This window comes from Oryx dammah, unplaced genomic scaffold (genome assembly GCF_014754425.2).
Source record: "Oryx dammah isolate SB20612 unplaced genomic scaffold, SCBI_Odam_1.1 HiC_scaffold_11222, whole genome shotgun sequence".
Taxonomy (NCBI): domain Eukaryota; kingdom Metazoa; phylum Chordata; class Mammalia; order Artiodactyla; family Bovidae; genus Oryx; species Oryx dammah.
The window spans coordinates 105,840-130,149 of record NW_024080615.1 but is presented as its reverse complement, the minus strand read 5'-3'; the positions used below and the strand labels follow the sequence as shown (position 1 = coordinate 130,149).

Below are 24,310 nucleotides of genomic sequence, written 5' to 3'. Positions count from 1 at the left end.
AAAGGACAGAAATGGTATGGACTTAACAGAAGCATAAGATATTAAGAAGAGGTGGCAAGAATACACAGAAGAACCATACAAAAGAGATCTTCACGATCCAGATAATCACGATGGCGTGATCACTCACCTAGAGCCAGACATCCTGGAATGTGAAGTCAAGTGGGCCTTAGAAAGCATCACTATGAACAAAGCTAATGGAGGTGATGGAATTCCAGTAGAGCTATTTCAAATCCTGAAAGATGATGCTGTGAAAGTGCTGCACTCAATATGCCAGCAAATGTGGAAAACTCAGCAGTGGCCACAGGACTGGAAAAGGTCAGTTTTCATTCCAATCCCAAAGAAAGGCAATGCCAAAGAATGCTCAAACTACTGCACAATTGCACTCATCTCATACGCTAGTCAAGGAATGCTCAAAATTCTCCAAGCCAAGCTTCAGCAATACGTGAACCGTGAACTTCCAGATTTTCAAGCTGGTTTTAGAAAAGGCGGAGGAACCAGAGATCAAATTGCCAACATCCGCTGGATCATGGAAAAAGCAAGAGAGTTCCAGAAAAACATCTATTTCTGTTTCATTGTTAGGCCAAAGCCTTTGACTGTGTGGATCACAATAAACTGTGGACAATTCTGAAAGAGATGGAAATACCAGACCACCTGACCTGCCTCTTGAGAAACCTATATGCAGGTCAGGAAGCAACAGTTAGAACTGGACATGGAACAACAGACTGGTTCCAAAAAGGAAAAGGAGTACGTCAAGGCTGTATATTGTCACCCTGTTTATTTAACTTCTATGCAGAGTACATCATGAGAAATGCTGGGCTGGAAGAAGCACAAGCTGGAATCAAGATTGCTGGGAGAAATATCAATAACCTCAGATATGCAGATGACACCACCCTTATGGCAGAAAGTGAAGAGGCGCTAAAAAGCCTCTTGATGAAAGTGAAAGAGGAAAGTGAAAAAGTTGGCTTAAAGTTCAACATTCAGAAAACAAAGATCATGGCATCTGGTCCCATCACTTCATGGGAAATAGATGAGGAAACAGTGGAAACAGTGTCAGACTTTATTTTTTGGGGATCCAAAATCACTGCAGATGGTGACTGCAGCCATGAAATTAAAAGACGCTTACTCCTTGGAAGAAAAGTTATGACCAACCTAGATAGCATATTCAAAAGCAGAGACATTACTTTGCCAACAAAGGTCCGTCCAGTCAAGGGTATGGTTTTTCCAGCAGTCATGTATGGATGTGAGAGTTGGACTGTGAAGAAAGCTGAGCACCAAAGAATTGATGCTTTTGAACTATGGTGTTGGAGAAGACTCTTGAGAGTCCCTTGGACTGCAAGGAGATCCAACCAGTCCATTCTGAAGGAGATCAGCCCTGGGATTCTTTGGAAGGAATGATGCTGAAGCTGAAACTCCAGTACTTTGGCCACCTCATGTGAAGAGTTGACTCATTGGAAAAGACTCTGATGCTGGGAGCGATTTGGGGGCAGGAGAATAAGGGGATGACAGAGGATGAGATGGCTGGATGGCATTACTGACTAGATGGACGTGAGTCTGAGTGAACTCCAGGAGTTGGTGATGGACAGGGAGGCCTGGCTTGCTGCGATTCATGGGGCCACAAGAGTCAGACACAACTGAGCAACTGAACTGAACTGAACTGAAATTAGAGCTTTCCCTAACACTGAACACAAGATTTTAAATGTATACATCATGTTTATGCAAAGCCATTTGAGCAGTTGCAATTCCTACTGCAAACAACAGAAACAGTGTGTGGCATCTTTAAGCCAGAGATTGCCTAAACTCATAATTTATATCTAATCATGTAATTCATTATTGCTTGTCTCAGTAACTTAAAGTGAAAGTACAAAATACTCTCCTAAATCATGCAGTCCTCTTACTCCATTTCACAAGCTACATACTTTTAAAACACATATTTTTGGTGTAACAAAATTAACATTTTAAAAATTATATATAAAAAAAGGCTCTTAATACTGGAAGTTAAAATGACGTTGATCAATCTCATTGAAAAAGACATTCCATAACAATATCAACTGCATGTTTCTCTTAGTGAAAGTACTTTCAAAATAATATGTGACAATTTCATCAAACAAAAGACAGTGAAAAGTCTAAAATATTACTGAATATGACAAGAACTTTGCATACTTGAAAATCATGTAGACAAAGATGAAGAATAATAAAGTTAGTCACCATAGCATAGATTAATGTCATCTGTAGCTCAAATGAAAACTGTTGATAAGTGTTCATGAAGAAATATAATATTAATATGTTCCCTTTCTCATGTAAATATTTCTCACATCTATATCAAATATAAAGTACCTGGTAATTTATATCACCAGGACAAAACAAAAAACCAAATGAATTTTTTAAATCTCCTGCTTTTTCTTTATTTTTATGAGAAAATCAATTTTGAAATAAGTATTCTTAATTACCTGCCATCTTGTAGGAAATTATCTATAACATTTATAAAAGACATACTTTAAATAATATTTATTAAGGTATATAATTTAATAAAAAATCATATAAATGATACTTTACTTACAGTTTTATGGTACAGTTTGGCTTTATGTTACAAAAAAAAATTTGTCATGAATGTCAAATCATCCATTCTCCCTGAGAAAAATCACAGTAATAATAAACAATTACTGTACCCCAAAATTGATATCAATCATGGGGATGTTGCTAATAAGACCTTATGGTCCTCTCCCTTCATTTATCCCCCAACAATAAAACCTACAGATGCACTTAATATTATGAAGTCAGAATGAGTATTCTGAAAGACTAATAGACTACAATAATGAACTAGTACTTATAATTATTGGTATAATAAAAACACAATGAAATAAGCATAAAGTCTAAAATGGTGTTTTTAAAAAATCAACTACATGAGTAAGTATGGGAAGGCCAACCTAAGAATAATTCCTGTCAGAATGGGTGATAAGTGGCATGCTGGTAAAAATGTAAATCAAGTTATACAGAAGCTGTAGTAAATCAAATAAAGATGGTAATACTTCCACTCTATCTTTTGCACTGGAAGAGAGACATCTGTATGGTTGTGATGAGTTTTATGTGGAAGGTCCTTAGAAACACACTGATAGAGTATGCTCATTTTATATACCTTATCATTAATCCCCTTAATAACTCTGAAGGTAGAGGATAGATCACCCTACTACAGATAAAGTATCTGAGTTTCAGACAGATTAAGCCATGTGCCTTAAGACATAAAGTCAAGAACCAAACCAAAACTTGAATACAAGTCCATTCATCTCCAGACTCTTTCTACCTACATGAGACTGCCTGAAAGCTTTGATCTAGGACCAGAAGGAATAATTAGGCAATACTTCACCTGTAAATATTTAGAAACCATGTAATGAGATATTGTGATTTCAACAAAAGTGGCAATTTTTGAATGTTTTATCCTTATTATTAATTTATCATAAATAATCCTCATACATTTAAAAATTTTTTCTGATCCTTTACTTTCTTAATTACTTTAAATATAAATTAATTCCTAAAAATATGCCAGAAGAGTAGCAATTCAAAAAGATTCTATAGATTTGCCTACTTTATAGCCAAAATTCCATCTTACGAGGATTATTAAAGCAAGACAACTTACATATACAGGGTACTTTTACCACACTGTTTTAAACTGAGAACTCAGTATGAAAACTGTCTTTCTCCTGCTAATGGTAGAAAGAAAAAAATACTATGATTTATTTTAAAGTATAGCCTACCTCACTCTTTAGCATTAAAAAAAAAAAAGCCTCCCTTATGTACAAATATGTAATTCTACTGCCACCTTCTGGTAAAACACAATTTCCCAATTTTTAATAGTACTTCTGATTATAAAGTGACAAACCTCCAGATAAGAAATATCTCCTTTCCAATATTAGATTAATAAAAAGCAAAATAAATTATTTTTATAAATGGCAAAATTATACTAAAATAGAATTCTAGCAATAATTTTTATAGTACATGTAACATAGTCTCTCAGTGTTAACACTTACTGAGCACTCTACTATTTGAGCACTGAAGAGCTTTACAAGCAAAATAAGAATCAATTATCTTAATAAACTTTATAAAGTAGAATGATTATTCCCATTTTACAGAGAGAATCGAAGAAATCAAGTGGTCTGCCTGAGGTACATAGCTATTAAATGGCAGAATCTAAATTCAGAAGCAGATCCATTGATCACTGATTCCAATGATCAATGTGTTCTAATAGTCTCTGTAACATCAGATAATAGATATTAATAAGTTGACTAAACTCATTTAGAACATTAAATCTTAATTTAGTGGGGTAACGCAACAATACTACAATTAGTGAGGAAATTAGAAGAGCCACAGAACATAGAATTAAAGAATTCAAAGAAACCATAAAGGTCCCACAATCAAATTTTCCATATAATTGAAAACATTTTTCAATTTCCATATAATTGAAAACATTATTCTTTAAACATTTAGCCAATGGATTAAACTCTAATGTCCTATTTTTACAAATAATTATACGTCATTTTGAAATCTTTCAAAATTAAAAAAGAATTTATGTTCTATATGTTCAGTGTTTAAATTTAATTTTGCTCTGACACAGTTTAAAATACTAAAAAACACAAGCTAGAAATTACTATCCTTAGTCAACATAATATTTACTAATTTATATTCAGAGAGGTTTTACTTACACAAAAGGATATACTACATTCTGCTATACTATTTCTATACACTGATTTCTTAAAAGTCATAAACCAATTCAATGAATTTCAATTTCACATAGTAAAATAAATTCTGCAAAAAAAAAACTGCCCATAAAATAATCAACACATTATTTTTAAACTACAACAGTAAGAACTTTATGTCTAAAAGCTTTTGCACAGCAAAAGAAACCATAAACAAAATGAAGAACAACTTATGGAATAGGAGAAAATATTTGCAAATGATGCAACCAATAAGGAATTAATTTCCAAGGTATACAAACAGTTCAGACAGCTCAATACCAAAAAAACAACAGCCCAATCAAAAAAATGTGCAAAAGACCTAAACAGACATTCCTCCAAAGAAGATACACAGATGGCCGACAAACACTTGAATAGATGCTCAATGTCGCTAACTATTAGAGAAATGCAAATTAAAACTACAATGAGGTATCACCTCACACTGGTCAGAATGACCACCATAGAAAGTCTACAAATAATAAATGCTGGAAAGGGTGTAGAGAAATGGGAACCCTAGCACTGTGGAAACATGCTGCTGCTGCTGCTGCTGCTGCTGCTAAGTCACTTCAGTCGTGTCTGACTCTGTGCGACCCCATAGACGGCAGCCCACCAGGCTCCCCCGTCCCTGGGATTCTCCAGGCAAGAACTCTGGAGTGGGTTGCCCTTTCCTTCTCCAATGCATGAAAGTGAAAAGTGAAAGTGAAGTCGCTCAGTTGTGTCCAACTTTTAGCGACCCTAAGGACAGCAGCCCACCGGGCTCCTCCATCCATGGGATTTTCCAGCCAAGAGTACTGGAGTGGGGCGCCAGTGCCTTCTCCAGGGAAAACAGTATGAAGATTCCTTTAAAAACTAAAGATAAAGTTATCACATGATCCAGCAATCCCACTCCTGGGCATATATCCAAAACTGATGAAAATTCTAATTCAAAACGATACATGCATCCCAATGTTTATGGTGACACTATTTACAATAGCCAAGATGTGGAATAAACCTAAATAACCACCAACAGATAAATGGATAAGGAAGATGTGGTATATAAATATAATGGAATATTACTGTCATAAGAAAGAATGAAATAATGCCATCTGCAGTGACATAAATAGACCTAGAGATTATCATACTAATGAAGTAAATCAGATAGACACATATAACGACTTATATGTGGAATCTAAAAAATATAAATTCACCACAAAACAGAAACATACTCACAAACATAGAAAACAAACTTATGGTTACCAAAGGGGAAGAGATGGGGGAGGGAGGGAACGAGGGAGGGGGACAATTTAGGAATTTGGGATTAGCAGATACACTCTACTATTAATACAAATAAAATAAACAACAAAGTCACACTGTATGGCATAGGAAACTATATTCAATATCTTATAATAACCTATAATGGAAAAGAATCTGAAAAAGAGTATATATATGTGTTGATATGTATAAATAAATCAGTTTGCTGTACAGTTAAAACTAACACAATACTGTAAATCAACTACACTTCAATTAAAAAAACTTTATATGTATGTAAAATGACAAAATAAATAATTTAACCATCAGTTTTGGTATCTTTATAAATCAACCACATGCATTTTATGCTGTGATATTCGACTTTAATGAGCTTCTGATTAACTGCAACTAAGTTATAAACAACAATATAAAATAAATGGCCAAATAAGATGCTTAAGTTAATATAGAATTTTAACAATGAGGAAGTTAATCACTTTGAAAAACAGAGTAGTATGTAGACTAGTAGGGGAGAAATCCTGTCAAATGTTATTTGAACCATTTTGATGAATCTTTGGTTCATAAAGTTTCATAATCATATCAATTTACTATGAGCAATTTTCAGTGAATTGTTTCATCACAAAGCTTCATATTCCTCACAAACTATTTTGGCCAAATTTCACGTTTCTACTGAATGTGTACATTTAAATTTTATCTAATTTCCTGTAAACATTACAAACAGAGACTAGAACTCATATGATTAATGATATAATAAATATTTTTATAGGTCTTTTATATTTCCATATAAATTTTAGAATCTGTCAATCTCTATAGAAAAAAGCCTGCTGGGATTTTAATTGGGATTGTGTTGATCAATACCAGAATCAATAAAATCCAAGAATATAGTCAATATGAAAAACTAATTGTACTTCTATATTTGAGCAACAAATGAAAAATAAATTTTAAAAATATCATCAAAACCAAAAATACTTAGAGATAAATTAACGAAAAGTATGGAAAACTTCTTCACTGAAAAAATAAAACAATGCGAAGAGAAAATATAGGAGATCTAGATAAATGCAGCTATATGTTCATAGATCAGAGGACTCAATATTGTTAAGGTATCTATACTTCTCAAATAAACATATGAAGTCAATCCAATTTCAATCAAAATTCTAATAGTTTTTTTTTTTTTAGAAACAGACAAGCTGAGTCTAAAATTTGTATGGAAAGAGAGGATCTAGAATAGTCAAGAGAACCTTGAGAAAGAAAAAGTGACTTGTAGGACTTACAAAAACAAATGTCCTCCAACTGGTGATTTCCAAGACGTATTATAATTCTAAAATAATTAAGACAGTACAATACTTGTATAACAGAGACACAGTTCAATGAAACAGAGTACAGTCCAGAAGTAGACCCACACATATACGGTCATGTGATTTTGACAAAGGCATCAACATAATGCAATAACAAATTCAATTTTTTCAACATATGGTGTGGCTGGAACTAGATACTCATATTTTAAAAACTGAACCTCAACTCCTACCTAACTCTATACTCAAAAATTAATTCAAAATAAACCATAATCCTAAACATAAAAGCTAAAACTATAAAACTTATAGCAGAAAATAAAGGAAAGTCTTTATGACCTTGATTTAGCTTAAGAACCTTTGCACAGAGGAGTGACTATTAAATATGAAAGGTATTAAGCTTAAAGGAAAGTGATAAATGAGCTTTATCAATATTAAATCTCCTACTCTTCAAAAGATATTAAGAATATGAAAGGAAAGCCAAAGACTAAGAAAAAATATTGCAATACATATATTTGACAGAAGACTTGTACTTAGAATACATAAAGAAATCTTACAATTCAATAAGAAAACTCAGTTGTTTTCTTTTTTTTTTTAATTTTTCATTTTGTACTGGTGTATAGTCAGTTTCTCCCATCAGGAAGCTTCCATAATCCTCTTATCCTTTTCCATCAGAGGGCAGACAGACTGAAAACCACAATCACAGAAAACTAACCAATCTGATCACATGGACCACAGCCTTGTCTAACTCAGTGAACCTATGAGCCATGCCATGTAGGGTCACCCAAGATGGATGGGTCACAGTGGAGAATTCTGACAAAATGTGGTCCACTGGAGAGGGGAATGGCAAACCACTTCAGTATTCTTGCCTTGAGAAACCCATGAACAGTATGAAAAGGCAAAAAGATAGAATACTGAAAGATTAACTCCCCAGGTTGGTAGGTGCCCAATATGCTACTGGAGATCAGTAGAGAGATAACTCCAGAAAGAATGAAGAGATGGAGCCAAAGCAAAAACTACACCCAGTTGTGGATGTGACTGCTGATGGAAGTAAAGTCTGATGCTATAAAGAGCAATATTGCATAAGAACCTGGAGGAGAGTGAAAAAGTTGGCTTAAAGCTCAACATTCAGAAAACTAAGATCATGGAATCTGGTCCTATCACTTCATGGGAAATAGATGGGGAAACAGTGGAAACAGTATCAGACTTTTTTTTTTTGGGCTCCAAAATCACTGCAGATGGTGACTGCAGCCATGAAATTAAAAGATGCTTGCTCCTTGGAAGGAAAGTTATAACCAACCCAGACAGAGTAATGAAAAACAGAGACATTACTTTGCCAACAAAGGTCCGTCTAGAAAAGGCTATGGTTTTTCCTGTGGTCATGTATGGATGTGAGAGTTGGACTGTGAAGAAAGCTGAGCGCCAAAGAATTGATGCTTTTGAACTGTGGTGTTGGAGAAGACTCTTGAAAGTCCCTTGGACTGCAAGGAGATCCAACCAGGCCATTCTAAAGGAGATCAGTCCTGGGTGTTCTTTGGAAGGAATGATACTAAAGCTGAAACTCCAGTACTTTGGCCACCTCATGTGAAGAGTTGACTCATCGGAAAAGACTCTGATGTTGGGAGCGATTGGGGGCAGAAGGAGAAGGGGACGACAGAGGATGAGATGGCTGGATAGCATCATTGACTTGATGGACATGAGTCTCAGTGAACTCCGGGAGTTGGTGATGGACAGGGAGGCCTGGCATGCTGTGACTCATGGGGTCGCAAAGAGTTGGACATGACTGAACAACTGAACTGAACAACTGAACTGAACTGAAAGAGCCTACTGATGAAAGTGAAAGAGGATAGTAAAAAAAAGTGGGCTTAAAACTCAACATTCAGAAAACTAAGATCATGGCATCTGGTCCCATCACTTCATGGGAAATAGATGGGGAAACTGGAAACAGTGACAGACTTCATTTTGGGGGGCTCCAAAACATTGCAGATGGTGACTGCAGCCATGAAATTAAAAGACACTTGCTCCTTAGAAGAAAAGTTATGACCAACCTAGACGGCATATTAAAAAGCAGAGATATTACTTTTCCAACAAAGGTCCATCTAGTCAAAGCTGTCTTTTTTCCAGTAGTCATGTATGGATGTGAGAGTTAGACTGTGAAGAAAGCTGAGCGCTGAAGAATTGATGCTTCTGAACTGTGGTGCTGAAGAAGACTCTTGAGAGTCCCTTGGACTGCAAGGAGATCCAACTAGTCAATCCTAAAAGAAATCAATCCTGACTATTCACTGGAAGGAATGATATTGAAGCTGAAGCTCCAATATTTTGGTCACCTGATGCGAAGATCTGACTCACTGGAAAAGACCCTGATGCTGGGAAAGACTGAAGGTGGGAGGAGAAGCAGACAACAGATGAGACAGTTGGATGGCATCACCGACTCAATGGACATAAGTGTGAGTAAACTCCAGGAGCTGATGATGAACAAGGAGGCCAGGAGTGCTGCAGTCCATGGGGTAGCAAAGAGTCACACACAACTGAGCAACTGAACTGAACTGAACTGAAAGCTGATTAGCAAACAATGTTGTGAAAGTTTCAAGTGAACAGCAAAGGGACTCAACTATACACATACATGTATCCATTCTCCCTCAAACCCCCTCCCAACCAGGTTGCCACAAACACTGATCAGAGTTACATGTGCTATACAGTAGGTCTTTGTTGAAAATAACCCAGTTTTTTTAAAATAAGCAAAAGACTTGAAAAGGCACTTCATGAAACATATATGAATGACCAGTAAGCACATGAAATGACACTCAATGTCCTTAGTAACCAGGGGTTTACAAATTAAAATCATAATGAGATTATCACTACCTGCCTAGAGAATAGCTAACATTAAAAAGACAATACCAAGTCTAATTAAGGACATGGAACAACTATTTGTAGAAATGCAAAATGGTACAATGACTACAGAAAATAGTTTGGAAGTTTCTTACAAAGCTAAACATGCATTTCCATATGACCCAGCAAACCTACTCCTAGGTATATTTACTCAAGTGAAATGAAAACTTAGGTTTCTATACAATGTCTATAGTGGTTTTATTTAATTGCCTAAAACTGGGGGCAAATGTCCTCCAATTGGTGAGATACACCAATAAAAAGGAACAAACTAAAGATATGTGACAACAGGAATGAATCTGACATGCATTCTGGCAGTAAAAGAAGACAGATTAGAAAAATTTTAATAACAGACTGGCATGGTGACTATCCAAAGTACATGCATTTATCAAAAACTCAGAACTATATACTAAAAAAGGGTAATTTTACCAAACTAAAAAAAGAAGAAGAAAAAAAAAACTACAGGTGCATACAATATAAAATGACTTCCAAAAACATTATAGTATGCAAGAGCAACAGAACATAATGTTTAGAGATACCTGTTTAGGTGATATAACCAAGATGCAGGGCAAGAAAGCAAACTTCATTTAAGAGAAGGGAAAATGGTTAACTTTGAGGGGGAGTGAAAGGGCAGAGATTGAGAAGGGGTGTAAGGGTTGGGGGATCTTCTGGTATACCAGCTTTGTTCTAATTTTTTCTCTGGTGGTTACATGAGCAGTTGCTTTCTGACAATTCACTGTGCTATCATTTATATTTTATATCATTTTAAAAGCAAGCAAAGCAAGTAAACCTAAGGTAAGATGGTTTTAGAAAAGGCAGAGGAACCAGAGATCAAATTGCCAACATCCACTGGATCATGGAAGAAGCACGAGAGTTCCAGAAAAACATCTACTTCTGCTTTATTGACTATGCCAAAGCTTTTGACTGTGTGGATCACAATAAACTGTGGACAATTCTGAAAGAGATGGGAATACCAGACTACTTGACCTGCCTCTTGAGAAACCTATATACAGGTCAGGAAACAACAGTTAGAACTGGACATGGAACAACAGACTGGTTCCAAATAGGAAAAGGAGTACTCACCCTGCTTATTTAACTTCTATGCAGAGTACATCATGAGAAACGCTGGGCTGGAAGAAGCACAAGCTGGAATCAAGATTGCCGGGAGAAATATCAATAACCTCAGATATGCAGATGACACCACCCTGATGGCAGAAAGTGAAGAGGAACTCAAAAGCCTCTTGATGAAAGTGAAAGAGGAGAATGACAAAGTTGGCTTAAAGCTCAACATTCAGAAAACGAAGATCATGGCATCTGGTCCCATCACTTCATGGGAAATAGATGGGGAAACAGTGTCAGACTATTTTTTGAGGCTCCAAAATCACTGCAGATGGTGATTGCAGCCATGAAATTAAAAGATGCTTACTCCTTGGAAGAAAAGTTATGACCAACCTAGATAGCATATTCAAAAACAGAGACATTACTTTGCCAACAAAGGTCTGTCTAGTCAAGGCTATGGTTTTTCCAGTGGTCATGTATGGATGTGAGAGTTGGACTGTGAAGAAAGCTGAGCACCGAAGAATTGATGCTTTTGAACTGTGGTGTTGGAGAAGACTCTTGAGAGTCCCTTGGACTGCAAGGAGATCCAACCAGTCCATTCTGAAGGAGATCAGCCCTGGGATTTCTTTGGAGGGAATGATACTAAAGCTGAAACTCCAGTACTTTGGCCACCTCATGCGAAGTTGACTCACTGGAAAAGACTCTGATGCTGGGAGGGATTAGGGGCAGGAGGAGAAGGGGACGACAGAGGATGAGATGGCTGGATGGCATCACTGACTCGATGGACACGGGTCTGAGTGAACTCCAGGAGTTGGTGATGGACAGGGAGGCCTGGCGTGCTGCGATTCATGGGGTCACAAAGAGTCGTACATGACTGAGCAACTGAACTGAACTGAACTGAAATTATAAAAGAATAAAATAATATATATATTTTAGAGGTAGGAAGCATTCCTGAATTCATATCTTGACTACACCATTTGTTAGATGTGTGACTTTAGCCAGGTTTCTTAACCTTTCTCAGTCTCACTTTACTCATCTGTATAATGGGAAAATTTCACCTGCCTCATAATTATGTGAATTAAATGAGATTAACGTATTTTTTACTTGAGGGTATCTACCTAGCTTCCAAGTTTATTTTGGAAGGTTCATCTTATCCACTTGGGGATGGCCCTCCAGTAGCCTAGATTTTGATGACCTAGATGACCCCTAGATGACCCCACTACTGCCCAGCTGGGTCAGAGTTGAGCAACTGACTCAAGCTGGGCTACTCAAGAAGCCCCCTGTGGAGCTTAAAATGGAGAATGAGCAAGTTAATTCTCTAGTTGCACTTTATCATCAGTCTTTGTTCAGTCGCTAAGCTGTGTCCAACTCTTACCAACCCCATGAACTGCAGCATACCAGGCTTCCCTGTCCGTCACTATCTCCCTGAGTTTCTTCAAACTCATGTCCATTGAGTCAGTGATGCTATCCAACCATCTCATCTTCTGACATCCTCTTCTCCTCCTGCCCTCAATTTTTCCTAGCATCAGGGTCTTTTCCAATGAGTCAGCTCTTTGCATCAGGGGGCCAAAGTATCATGATGAATAGAATGGATATAAAGCTCCAGAAGAGCAGTGTAGACACATGCTATGCCCTACATTCAGAGTAGGAGAGAAAGAAAAGTCTAGAACAACACAGACAGAGAGAGTAATGCCCACATTTTTGACTGAATTCTGTTTCCTGATTCCAGTCACTTACTGGAAGCTATCCTTGGGTTCCATAAACACAGAATACCTATATAAGTGATATCTTTAAGGAAATAATGCTAGCTCAGGTTGGATTCTATTATTTTCAATCCAACAAGGCTAGGCAATAGTCCTTATATAAAGCATGAAGCACATAGAAAAGGTTGAAAATCTAGAATCTGTGGTAGGAACTTTCTGATCTTTGACTGACTATATGAGCTGCAGACTTCCTTACCCAGCCCTTGAAAGAGTTCTACTCTGGTGTCCAAAACATAGACTGACCTTGTTAAGGTCATTTTCATCCCTCTATCTATAAGAACACACTTGATCTTAGCCAAAAGGCCAAGAAGCGATCTGTAAGAAAAGCATCCAGCTCAAATTTCCAGTTAGATTCAAATTTTTCAATTGCTAAAGACTGCCTCAAGAGAGAAAGAAATTCTATAGTATGACAGAATAAAATTACAACAACAAAAAATTAATAAAATCAAGTGCCTAAATTTAGAGCATAACACAAAAGTCAGACAGGGTAAGATGTCATCTAACCAACCAAGGTAAAAACTGAGCATTTATACTTGATATTGTCCAAGATTTCATTATTTCTTGGGCAATGCCTACAGAATTTACACTTCTACATTTTAGTGTGGGTATTTTTACATTCACAAGCTATAGGCTATTTTCCCTAGGATACTCTGGTACACCAAGTAATGTTGGCATGGACTTATTACTATATTCTAGAAAGTCCAACTGTTTGAGGCTGTTTGTCTGCTTATTTATTAAAGTCAACCTATTTACACTGGGATAAAACAGTTCAGAATCAAGTTATATAAGGCAAGCTTATTGCAACCATCCCTTATTTTGCCTCATTTTAATAAATTAAAAACACAGTAAGATACATGGTGAAACAAGTGTTGTCACTAAGGTTATGATTATCACTTAAGTATATGACTGTACCTTATTCATATAATATGTGTATGTTGGAAAACATATAAAAAAACAATTATTTCATATAGCTACTTCAGTCAATTTTATGTACTAAGATTCTCCATCATATTGGAATTTAGTTTAGCTTGCTCTAATATACAAAATATGAAATAAGGACAATCTGGAAAATGAGTTCCATTATTTTCCTAATATATGTAGAAAGTATTATTTTAAAAAGCTTAACTGTCAATTTTAATAACAGTAATTGTACTGATGTTTTAACCTAAGATCTGTAAAATTACATATGCATTCAAGCCCAAAATTTCCTTAATAAAGTAGCTTTTTGTGATAGCTGATTTCTAAATATACTTTTCTCTAAACGAACATCCAACTGATACTCATATTTGCATATAAATAGCACCTATAATAATGAGATAATATTTGTACCACCCAAGAAAATATTTCTGGAATATGTTGAGAATTGAATCTTCCTAAATTAATTAGATAACAAGTATCAGTAATTATGAAACCATCTGTGAGCAATGTTCTAAATAAAATTTATTCATAAACACTAGAGGGTGCTCTGATTCAACAGTGTCTGCTCATTGCTGAGCATCTGAAAGCAACAACCCTGTTAATCAACTATATTCCAATATAAAATAAAAATTAAAAAAACAAAATATAGTGCCTGATATCTGGCATTGGTGCTTAAAATAATTTTCTCCTCAATTAAAGATAAATGAAGATAATTATCAGCACCAACAACTTTTGCTTTTGAACTATATAGAGATACCTCATGAGATAAAATTTCACCTTTCCAGAATATATAATAAAATTTAGTAGAATTCCACTGAAATCATTTTTATTGTACAACTATTATATTTAATATTGTGTTAAGTGAACAGAATAGAAAATAAGTACAGAGGAAGTATAAAGACAGCCCTTATCACTAAAGGAAATTAATGCAATATTCAGATGGTTAACAAAAGGTGTATCCCGTATATTATGGACTTAGGTTCAAGGAAAATTACAAAATGAGCTACACAGTAGCTCAATTTCAATTGTTAAGTATTAAGGTATAGTTTAGCTATTTTACAAAAACAACTTGAAAGAGTATTTAAATAATAAATAAAAGTAATACTGGTGTTGGATATCATCTGTTGTCTCGAGAAAATATTTTTAAAGCCAACAGACATAGGAAATTGAAAACGAAAAAATCTAGACTTTGAATATCATAATAGGAAATAATAATAAAATCAATTTCAAATCTTCATAAGAAATACATTTACTACTAGCTTTTAAAATTTATTTCTAAAACATTCACAACCTCAATTACAAATCTGTGAAATTTTCAAAATTTAAAGTAATTTATATGTTGCCATTTGGCAATCCAGGAAAGCTCCCTGGAGTATGTGTTTCCAATAGATAGCATTAAACAATTCCAAATAACAAAGCTGAATGGCAAACAATATCAATTTCTATGTATTTCAAGAAAATGACTATTAACTGAGATACTACTTAACCCCGAACAAAGTATGTTGCCATACTTCTAAAGTCACATAGCCAAAATTAACCAGGCTCTCAGTCTCTCACTCTCTTTCACACACACACACACACACACACACACACATGCACACACTACTCACTCACACACAATCCACTCCTCAAGAGAAGAGTACTTGGCGTATACCTACCTCTCTTTCTCTCATTCCTTTCCCTAACTAATAACTAAGGGACCCCACAGAAATCCTGAACAGTGGCACCTGTTCATAAAAGGCCACTTCAAATTCACAACAGCCCCAGATAAACTGTTTAATAGAACACAACACTAGACAAAAGCCAGAGATAGGCTTGAACCAGACTCATAAACCCTCCAGACTCTGGGAAACAAAATACACGGCAAAGAACTAATCAGACTGGTGGAGTCCAGAGAAATCCTGAAAACAGAAGCACTGTGCTAGAGTTTGAAGTATACATTTGGCATCTATATTCTCCTGGCACTCATCTCCCCTTTCTATGTTTATCTGCCTTGCCTCTGCCAGATTCCTAGGGCCTATTATACTCTAAATGCCCAGCTGCCAGCTTCCCTATTCAATGTTATGTCATTTAATACCTTCTACTGCAATAGGTGACAACATATACATTTGTTAGAGTATTAATGTTTGAAATGTCCTGCCCAGTTATAAAGGCTTTCTGCACCATCATATACACCTCTACTGACAGAAAAGTATGGCTCAGATATAATCAGTTGTCAGGGAAGTTTTAGTCTTTTTAAAAGCAAGTCTGAATTCACACTACTTACAAACATCATATTTTGGAGCTACAACATAACCCTGATCAAAATCTTAGCTTGTCACTGATATTTAGAGCTTTTGCCCATTAATCTGAAAAGCAAAGAACCAACTAAAGAATGGGTAGAAGAATGGGTAGAAAGGTGCAATTTTATTTATAAATACAAATATTCATCTCATTATTATATCCATAAAAATTTACAAACCATGAGACTAGAATACTCTATTCAAAAAATAATTTAAGATGAATACCTGCTTTCCATGACTCCTGAATCTGGCTGCAAACTAAGAGTGTCTGTTGTAATTTCCACTTTCCGTACACTTCCAAAGAAATCAGTTATCAGGACATTTTTAGGATCCCTCTGAAAAAGATCAGTGCGATGTCCAGGAGTAGACACACACAGACTTTTGGGGCATACCTGAAACTGAAAAAAAGATGTATATCAATAATAAATACACATGCCTACATATTCATACAGCTTATATTAAATTCATTAACACAACATAGTAGACTGTAGTATATTTTTAAAACTCTCCCAACCTAAAGAAGATCAAAGATTGTAGTTCTAAAGATTAAACTTTCATTGCTACTGTACTGCTTGACACTGTAAGAAAGCTTTACAGACATTAGAATAGGTTATTCATAAAACAGGAAGCTGGCCAGGGAGGAAAACAACATTCCCTTTTTAAAATCATATGCTACAAAGTATGAAAGCAAAAGTGTTAGTCCCTCAGTCATGTCCAATTCTTTGAGACCCCAAGGACTGGAGCTCACCAAGCTCCTCTGTCCATGGGATTCTCCAGGCAAGAATACTGGAGTGAGTAACCATTCCCTCCTCCAGGGGATCTTCCCAACCTAAGGACTGAACCCAGGTCTCCTGCATTGCAGGCTGATTCTTTACCATCTGAGCCACCAGGGAAATTTATGAGAACTCGCAGGCAACACTATGATAAGAGAACTGCTTTTTTCTGCATCTATATCCATCTCAGTAGAATCATCTTACCAGAGCAGGTTTTTAAACATTTTGCAACCATGATCCTTCATTCAAATTTTAAATTCCAATAAAATACTTATTATATAATAGCCAAGTATGTAAAGATGATGAAATCAGAGCTGCTCTGGACTGCAAGAAGCTAAAGCATAGCCTTGCTATCTACCCCACGTTCTCCTGCAGTGAAGCTACATAAACTATTCTAAAAATCAAGTACCTTTCTTAATTTATCCATAAACCCAAAGCACCTCAAGACACGCTAGTGCTCCAAGGAATAGTCTGAAAACTAAAACTTCATCACTACACAGATCTCACAATAACTTTTAGCTCAATCTTATACCTGATATTCCACGCCAGTGAACTGCCAAGGACCCCTACAGGACATTTGGTCCATGTCAAAAGGTCCTTAATATTTGGTCCTGTCCAAAACCATCTGGCATGAACTAAATATGCTCATGGACATTTGGACAAGCCAAATTTCAAGGATCCTTTCAGTTCAGTTCAGTTCAGTTCAGTTGCTCAGTCATTGTCCGACTCTTCGCGACCCCATGAATCGCAGCACGCCAGGCCTCTCTGTCCATCACCAACTCCTGGAGTTCACTCAGACTCACGTCCATCAAGTCAGTGATGCCATCCAGCCATCTCATCCTGTCATCCCCTCCTCCTCCTGCCCCCAATCCCTCCCAGCATCAGAATCTTTTTCAATGAGTCAACTCTTCGCATGAGGTGGCCAAAGTACTGGAGTTTCAGCTTCAGCATCATTCCCTCCAAAGAAATCCCAGGGCTGATCTCCTTCAGAATGGACTGGTTGGATCTCCTTGCAGTCCAAGGGACTCTCAAGAGTCTTCTCCAACACCACAGTTCAAAAGCATCAATTCTTTGGTGCTCAGCTTTCTTCACAGTCCAACTCTCACATCCATACATGACCACTGGAAAAACCATAGCCTTGACTAGACGGACCTTTGTTGGCAAAGTAATGTCTCTGCTTTTGAATATGCTATCTAGGTTGGTCATAACTTTTCTTCCAAGGAGTAAGCGTCTTTTAATTTCATGGCTGCAGTCACCATCTGCAGTGATTTTGGATCCCCAAAAAATAAAGTCTGACACTGTTTCCACTGTTTCCCCATCTATTTCCCATGAAGTGATGAGCCCAGATACCATGATCTTCGTTTTCTGAATGTTGAGCTTTAAGCCAACTTTTTCACTTTCCTCTTTCACTTTCATCAAGAGGCTTTTTGGTTCCTCTTCACTTTCTGCCATCAGGGTGGTGTCATCTGCATATCTGAGGTTATTGGTATTTCTCCCGGCAATCTTGATTCCAGCTTGTGCTTCTTCCAGCCCAGCGTTTCTCATGATGTACTCTGCATGGAAGTTAAATAAGCAGGGTGACAATATACAGCCTTGACGTACTCCTTTTCCTATTTGGAACCAGTCTGTTGTTCCATGTCCAATTCTAACTGTTGCTTCCTGACCTGCATATAGGTTTCTCAAGAGGCAGGTCAGGTGGTCTGGTATTCCCATCTCTTTCAGAATTGTCCACAGTTTATTGTGATCCACACAGTCAAAAGCTTTGGCATAGTCAATAAAGCAGAAATAGATGTTTTTCAAAGCAGAAATAGATGTTTTTCTGGAACTCTCTTCTTTTTCGATGATCCAGCAGATGTTGGCAATTTGATCTCTGGTTCCTCTGCCTTTTCTAAAACCAGCTTGAACATCTGGTAGTTCACGGTTCACATACTGCTGAAGCCTGGCTTGGAGAATTTTGAGCATTACTTTACTATCATGTGAGATGAGTCCTTTGCCATGAACCAAATGTCTTATGGACATGTTAGGCAGGATCAAATGTCTGCTAACCTCAATGCCAGACGCACGTTCATTCACTGTGCAAAGCATAAAAACTGCCCATTATACATATGTCATATGGTTACCTTTCATAGAGGATATAAAAACTGGTAAGACTTGGGTCTTTTCTTCAAGTCTAGTCAGAGATGAATAAACATAGCAAGGTAGGAAAAAAAGGTAACAGATTCTAATTCAGAAATAAATAAACTTCTAAGTGTTTGAGGATAAGAAAAAAGAGGGAGTGGGACTTAAGCCATTTTTTGAAAGAAAAAGGAAGATTACAGATGGGAAATAAGAGCATTTCTAATAAAGGAGCAGCTGTAGAGATGTGTAAGGCAAAGAACCCAGCTTGGGAGAAGCCCAGGATATTGGAAGGAAATCATTACAGGCCCACTAGTAAAGGCCCAGAGGCCACAGCACTTGCCCACCTGTGGCAACAAGACTATGTGCACAGGTAATCACCAACACGACAGGAGAGGGATGGGGAAGGGCAGAGCAACTCTAATTTATAGTACACAGGTGTTCCAAGAACCGTGCAAAGCTGTTTGCAGGTATTCTCATTTAAGTTTACCAGTAACTTTGAGGTATACAAAAATTATCATCTCCCCTTCAAACTAAAGCTCAAAGAGCTTAAGTAATTTGTATAACATCACAGTGCCTTCCAGATTCAGGAAAGCAACAATAGGAAATAAGAAGAGTTCATGATATAAATTAAGAAGCAAAGGGGGGAAAAATGGGTAGGGGAAGGCTAAGAAAATGAAATGTCAAACAAGGACAAAACAGATCGAAGGCTGAAGAAACAAAGTAAAAGATAAACTAAACAAAGATAAAATTAAAGTTCTAGGTATAGTGAAGGTATTCCTGTGTGAACAACCTGGTGGGCTTTGTTAAGTACACAATAAACATTTTCTTCCTTGCTGCTAAAAAACAAACAAAAAACATACTTTCACTTTAAAAAAAAAAACTGAATTATAACTGACACAATTACATTAGGTTCAGATGCACCACATAGTGATTTGCCATTTTTGTACATTATGAAATGGTCACCATGAGAAGTCTAGTTACAATCTGCCATCATACAAAGTTATTAAAATATTGACTATATTCCCTATGCCATACATTATACTGCTATGACTTATTTACTTTATAACTAGAAGTTTATACTTCTTAATCCTCTTTGCCTATTTCACCCGTGCCTCCCCTTAACTCACCCATCTGGCAACCTTCTGTTTGGTCTGTCTCTGACTCTCTTTCTGTTTTATTTTTTAGATTCCACATATAAGTGACAGTATACAGTATTTGTCTTTTCTCTCACTTATTTCACTAAGCATAATACCCTCTAGGTCCACCCATGTTGTTGCAAATGGCAGAATTTCATTATTTTCCTTGGCTGAGTAATATTTCATTGTATATATATATACCACATCTTTACTCATTCATCTATTGGTAGAGACTTACAGTTACTTCCATATTTGGCTATTGTAAATAATGTTGCTATGAACATCGAGGTGCATGAGAGCGTTTTTCCCTATTCTGTATTCTTACTTCCTCACTGTAAATCAACAAGTATGCAAGCATAGGTTTATTTCTGGACTATCTATTCTGTTTCATTGTTCTCTATATCTGTTTTTGTGCCAGAACCATATTGTTGTTAATTACTTTTTTAATTTGAAGATCTAATTGACTCTATCAGGCCAACTCATGAGTCAGCCAGCATCCCATCCAGCAACTGAAAGGGTTCTCTAAGAGGTTGTACAAAATAGGTTTTCATAGGAAAAAAGGTAAGGCAAGGTAGCTATTAGCAAAAAAAAAAAAAAAAAGAAATCTTTTTAGGCCAGGATATCTTCCTTTCTAGGGGGAGGGGCAATAGAAAGGCAAGAGTTTAATCATGCAAACTGCCTCTGGGGTGATGGGGGATAAAGAGAAACCATAACATTTTTGCTTAATTCCCATGACACCCAGAGATGCTGGTTCCAGGTTCATAAATTTTAAGTTGGTCATATTTCTTCATTCCATTTCTGACCTTCTAGTCTTAGGGAGGTCATTTCCTTGGTGGTCAGCAGCTGTAAATATGAATTTAAAGCTTCTGAGAAAATACAACCCACCATGGGGATTACTTTGATTATTATAAGCAGGATTATCCCCAATGCTTAGAATGCACTTCAGAGTCATGGTCCCCAATACTCAAAACAACCAAAGACCCCACTGAAGGAATTAGCCTTTTAAGCCAACTGGCTTGCTCAGTGATCTTTTTTTTTTTTTTTTTTCAGTGATCTTATGTAATGGAGTTTCACCTTCCATAGACGTGTCAATCCAGGTATAGCAAGTAATACTAGCCATAGCACAGATACCTCGTTGACCTAACAGATAATCAAGGACTATTCTATTATCAAGAACAACTACAGCCACAGCCTAAGAAAGCTTTCCAGGCAGCTAGTGCTTTCGCAATGGGTTCTGCAATACTTTTAAGATTTACGGAGAGGCTTCTGATCATATTCTCATTTTTATTTACTCCTAATTAGTGAAACTAGCCCTGCCAAAGGAAGCAATTTCAAATCCTAAATGCTTCCTGTTAGGTCCTTTCTAGAACAGACAGGGGCACAGTTAGATAACCTAAAAGGTATTATCTGCTTATATACCAGTCATCTAGGCATTCACAGACCCAAGGAAAATAACCATCACAAACCAAGACAAATCCTGTCAGGGCACAAACTACTTCCACTTAGGTGGCACTGTTAATGGATTCATTTGCAAGTTCTATTGCTTTTGCCCATCAAGCCAAAGGTCAGTTAGATTTTCTCCTAAATCTGAAATAAAAAGTTGTTCTAAATATCAGAGGTTATCCCTCTAAGCAATGGCTTGGGAGATATGGATAACAGTGTTATCTTTCCAGGTAAATGCCAGACTAAAGAAGGGAAAGCAAAGAAGAAGAGCTTTCAGTTAAAGTATGAAGTATCAATCTGTCATCATGGGCAGAAGCAGTTTACATCAATGTCAGTTATTTCTCTTTTTTGTCAGGTTGATTCAGAGGTCTCCAGCATTTGGACAGGACCAGAGGTCAGGCAGAATCCTCCTTGGCTCTGAGATGTGTGCCCAAGGCTAAATACCTCTTAGTTTTGCAGCGGTGTCAGCAGTCAGAAATACTTGGTAAGGTCCCTTCTAATGGGGCTCAAAGGCTGCCTTTGTTCTTGTACTGTGCTGTGCTGTGCTTAGTCTCTCAGATGTGTCTGGCTCTTTCTGACTCCATGGACTGTAGCCCACCAGGCTCCTCCAGCCATGGGGATTCTCCAGGCCAGAAGAGTGGGTTGCCATGCCCTCCTCCAGAGGATCTTCCCAACTCAGGGACTGAACCCAGATCTCCCGCATTGCAGGCAGATTCTTTATCGACTAAGCCACCAGGGCAGCCCAAGAATACTGGAGTAGGTAGCCTATCCCTTCTCCAGGGGATCTTCCCAACCCAGGAATCCAACAAGGGTCTCCTGCATTGCAGGAAGATTCTTTATCAGCTGAGCTACCAGGGATGCTGCCTTTGTTCTTAGTGATCTCAAATCAAAACGATGAGAGGAAACTGGAAACGTTAATTTGGTGAGTCACTGTCATCTGAGGAAACTAACCAAATCCAGGATTCACTTTCAGTTTACAGGTACATAAGACCAAAAAGACAATTAGAGTCCATTGTCTATAAAGGTACAAATATAATATTTCTCTCTATGATTATCCCATTTTTTAAACCAAGATATTGGGATTCCCTGGTGGCTCAGACAGTAAAGCGTCTGCCTGCAATGCGGGAGACTCAGGTTCGATCCCTGGGACCCCGGGTCGGGAAGATCGCCTGGAGAAGGAAATGGCAACCCACTCCAGTACTCTTGCCTAGAAAACTCCATGGATGGAGGAGCCTGGTGGGCTACGGCCCATGGGGTCGCAAAGAGTCAGACACAACTGAGCGACTTCACTAATCACAGTAAAACTAATTTGTCTATATTAAACTTGGCCTGATTTTTACAGAAGTGCAACAAGAATAATGATTGACCATGTAAGTTCTTTTTTAAGATTGCTTTCCTGGAACTTTGAAAGCAAAGTACCAGGTTGATTTTTCCAAGCAGTTTTCTTGAAGCTATCTGGTCATATCTGAGTTGATGTACACCTCTCTCAAATATAAAACATTCCAGACAAAACAGATTAATACAGCAATGTTTCTAATTGTGTCCTGTTACAAAGAGAATGAAAATAAGAATATTCACTAAGAGTTTCTGAATTTTGGGGATCAGATAGGAAGAAAAAGTAAATGTTTCATCCTTATTCACCAAGGTATATCCTACCAAGTTGTTGACAGCTTAAGGGAAAAGATTTCTTTAAATCTGGAAAAAAACATTAAAGAACCCATAATACTTTATAAACACAAACTCATAAAAATTAAAATCATCCTTATCAGTTCATTCAGTCTCATGTTATTAATTCTTGTTCCTCTTGAATACAGTTTTTTTTTTTCCATTAGTTCTTGCAACCTCGCCTGAGGATTACGGGTGATAGGGACAGTGATGATTCCAAGAAATTCCAAGGTTTTCATTAACGCTCATGATTTTCCCAAGGAAGTGGGTGCCTCCATCACTAGAGACTGTGGGAGGTATAGCCACATGGTACATCCTTACTAATAAACCCAAATTTATCTTAGTTCTTCTAAAATAAGAAGCCAAGGGGACTTCCCTGGCAGTCCAGTGGTTAAGACTCCATGCTTTCATGGCCAAGGGCCCAGGTTCAATCCCTGGCTGGGGACCTAAGATTACACATCTTACAAGCTATGCAGTTGTGGCCAAAGAAAGAAAGTGACCCAAACCTATGTTCAATAATTCCATGGTTCAGTATTTTAATTTGGAGAGATCTATAATAGATATTCATTACATTTCTAGCATTTAACTTAATTTTAGCAAAACTTTAAGGTTTCAATTTACTGAAAAGATTTGGGAAACTAATTTGAAAAACTCAACTAAATAAAAGCTTTTTACCCTACTTATGTTTATCTATAGAATCCGCCTGCCAATGCAGGACACATGGGTTCAATCTCTGGGTCAGGAAGATTCCCTGGAGAAGGTAATGACAACCCTTTCCAGTATTCTTGCCTGGGAAATCCCACGGACAGAGGAGCCTGGCGGGCTACAGTCCATGGGGTCACAAAAGAGCAATTAAACAACATATTTACTTACTTGCTCTTAGCATTATTTAGATTACTTAGGGATACATCATACCCAATTATTTTTCTTTCAAGCCTAGTCCTGATAATTCTAAAGAGATGTTTGTTTTAACCAACAACCTTAAATTAGCTTTTCTTCACTAAAAATA

The 24,310-nt window shown here is 37.0% G+C and overlaps 1 protein-coding gene and 1 pseudogene across 1 annotated transcript in view; both read right to left on the bottom strand.

Moving 5' to 3' along the window:
- LOC120861069 (GPI-anchor transamidase) overlaps nucleotides 1-24,310 on the bottom strand; it is a 145,240-nt gene that overhangs the window by 75,564 nt on the left and 45,366 nt on the right. Inside the window, exon 9 of the mRNA XM_040236739.1 lies at nucleotides 16,392-16,564. Within this exon, the coding sequence (XP_040092673.1) occupies nucleotides 16,392-16,564 (173 nt within the window). The remainder of the gene's footprint in view (nucleotides 1-16,391; nucleotides 16,565-24,310) is intronic.
- LOC120861071 lies at nucleotides 13,173-13,281 on the bottom strand (annotated as a pseudogene).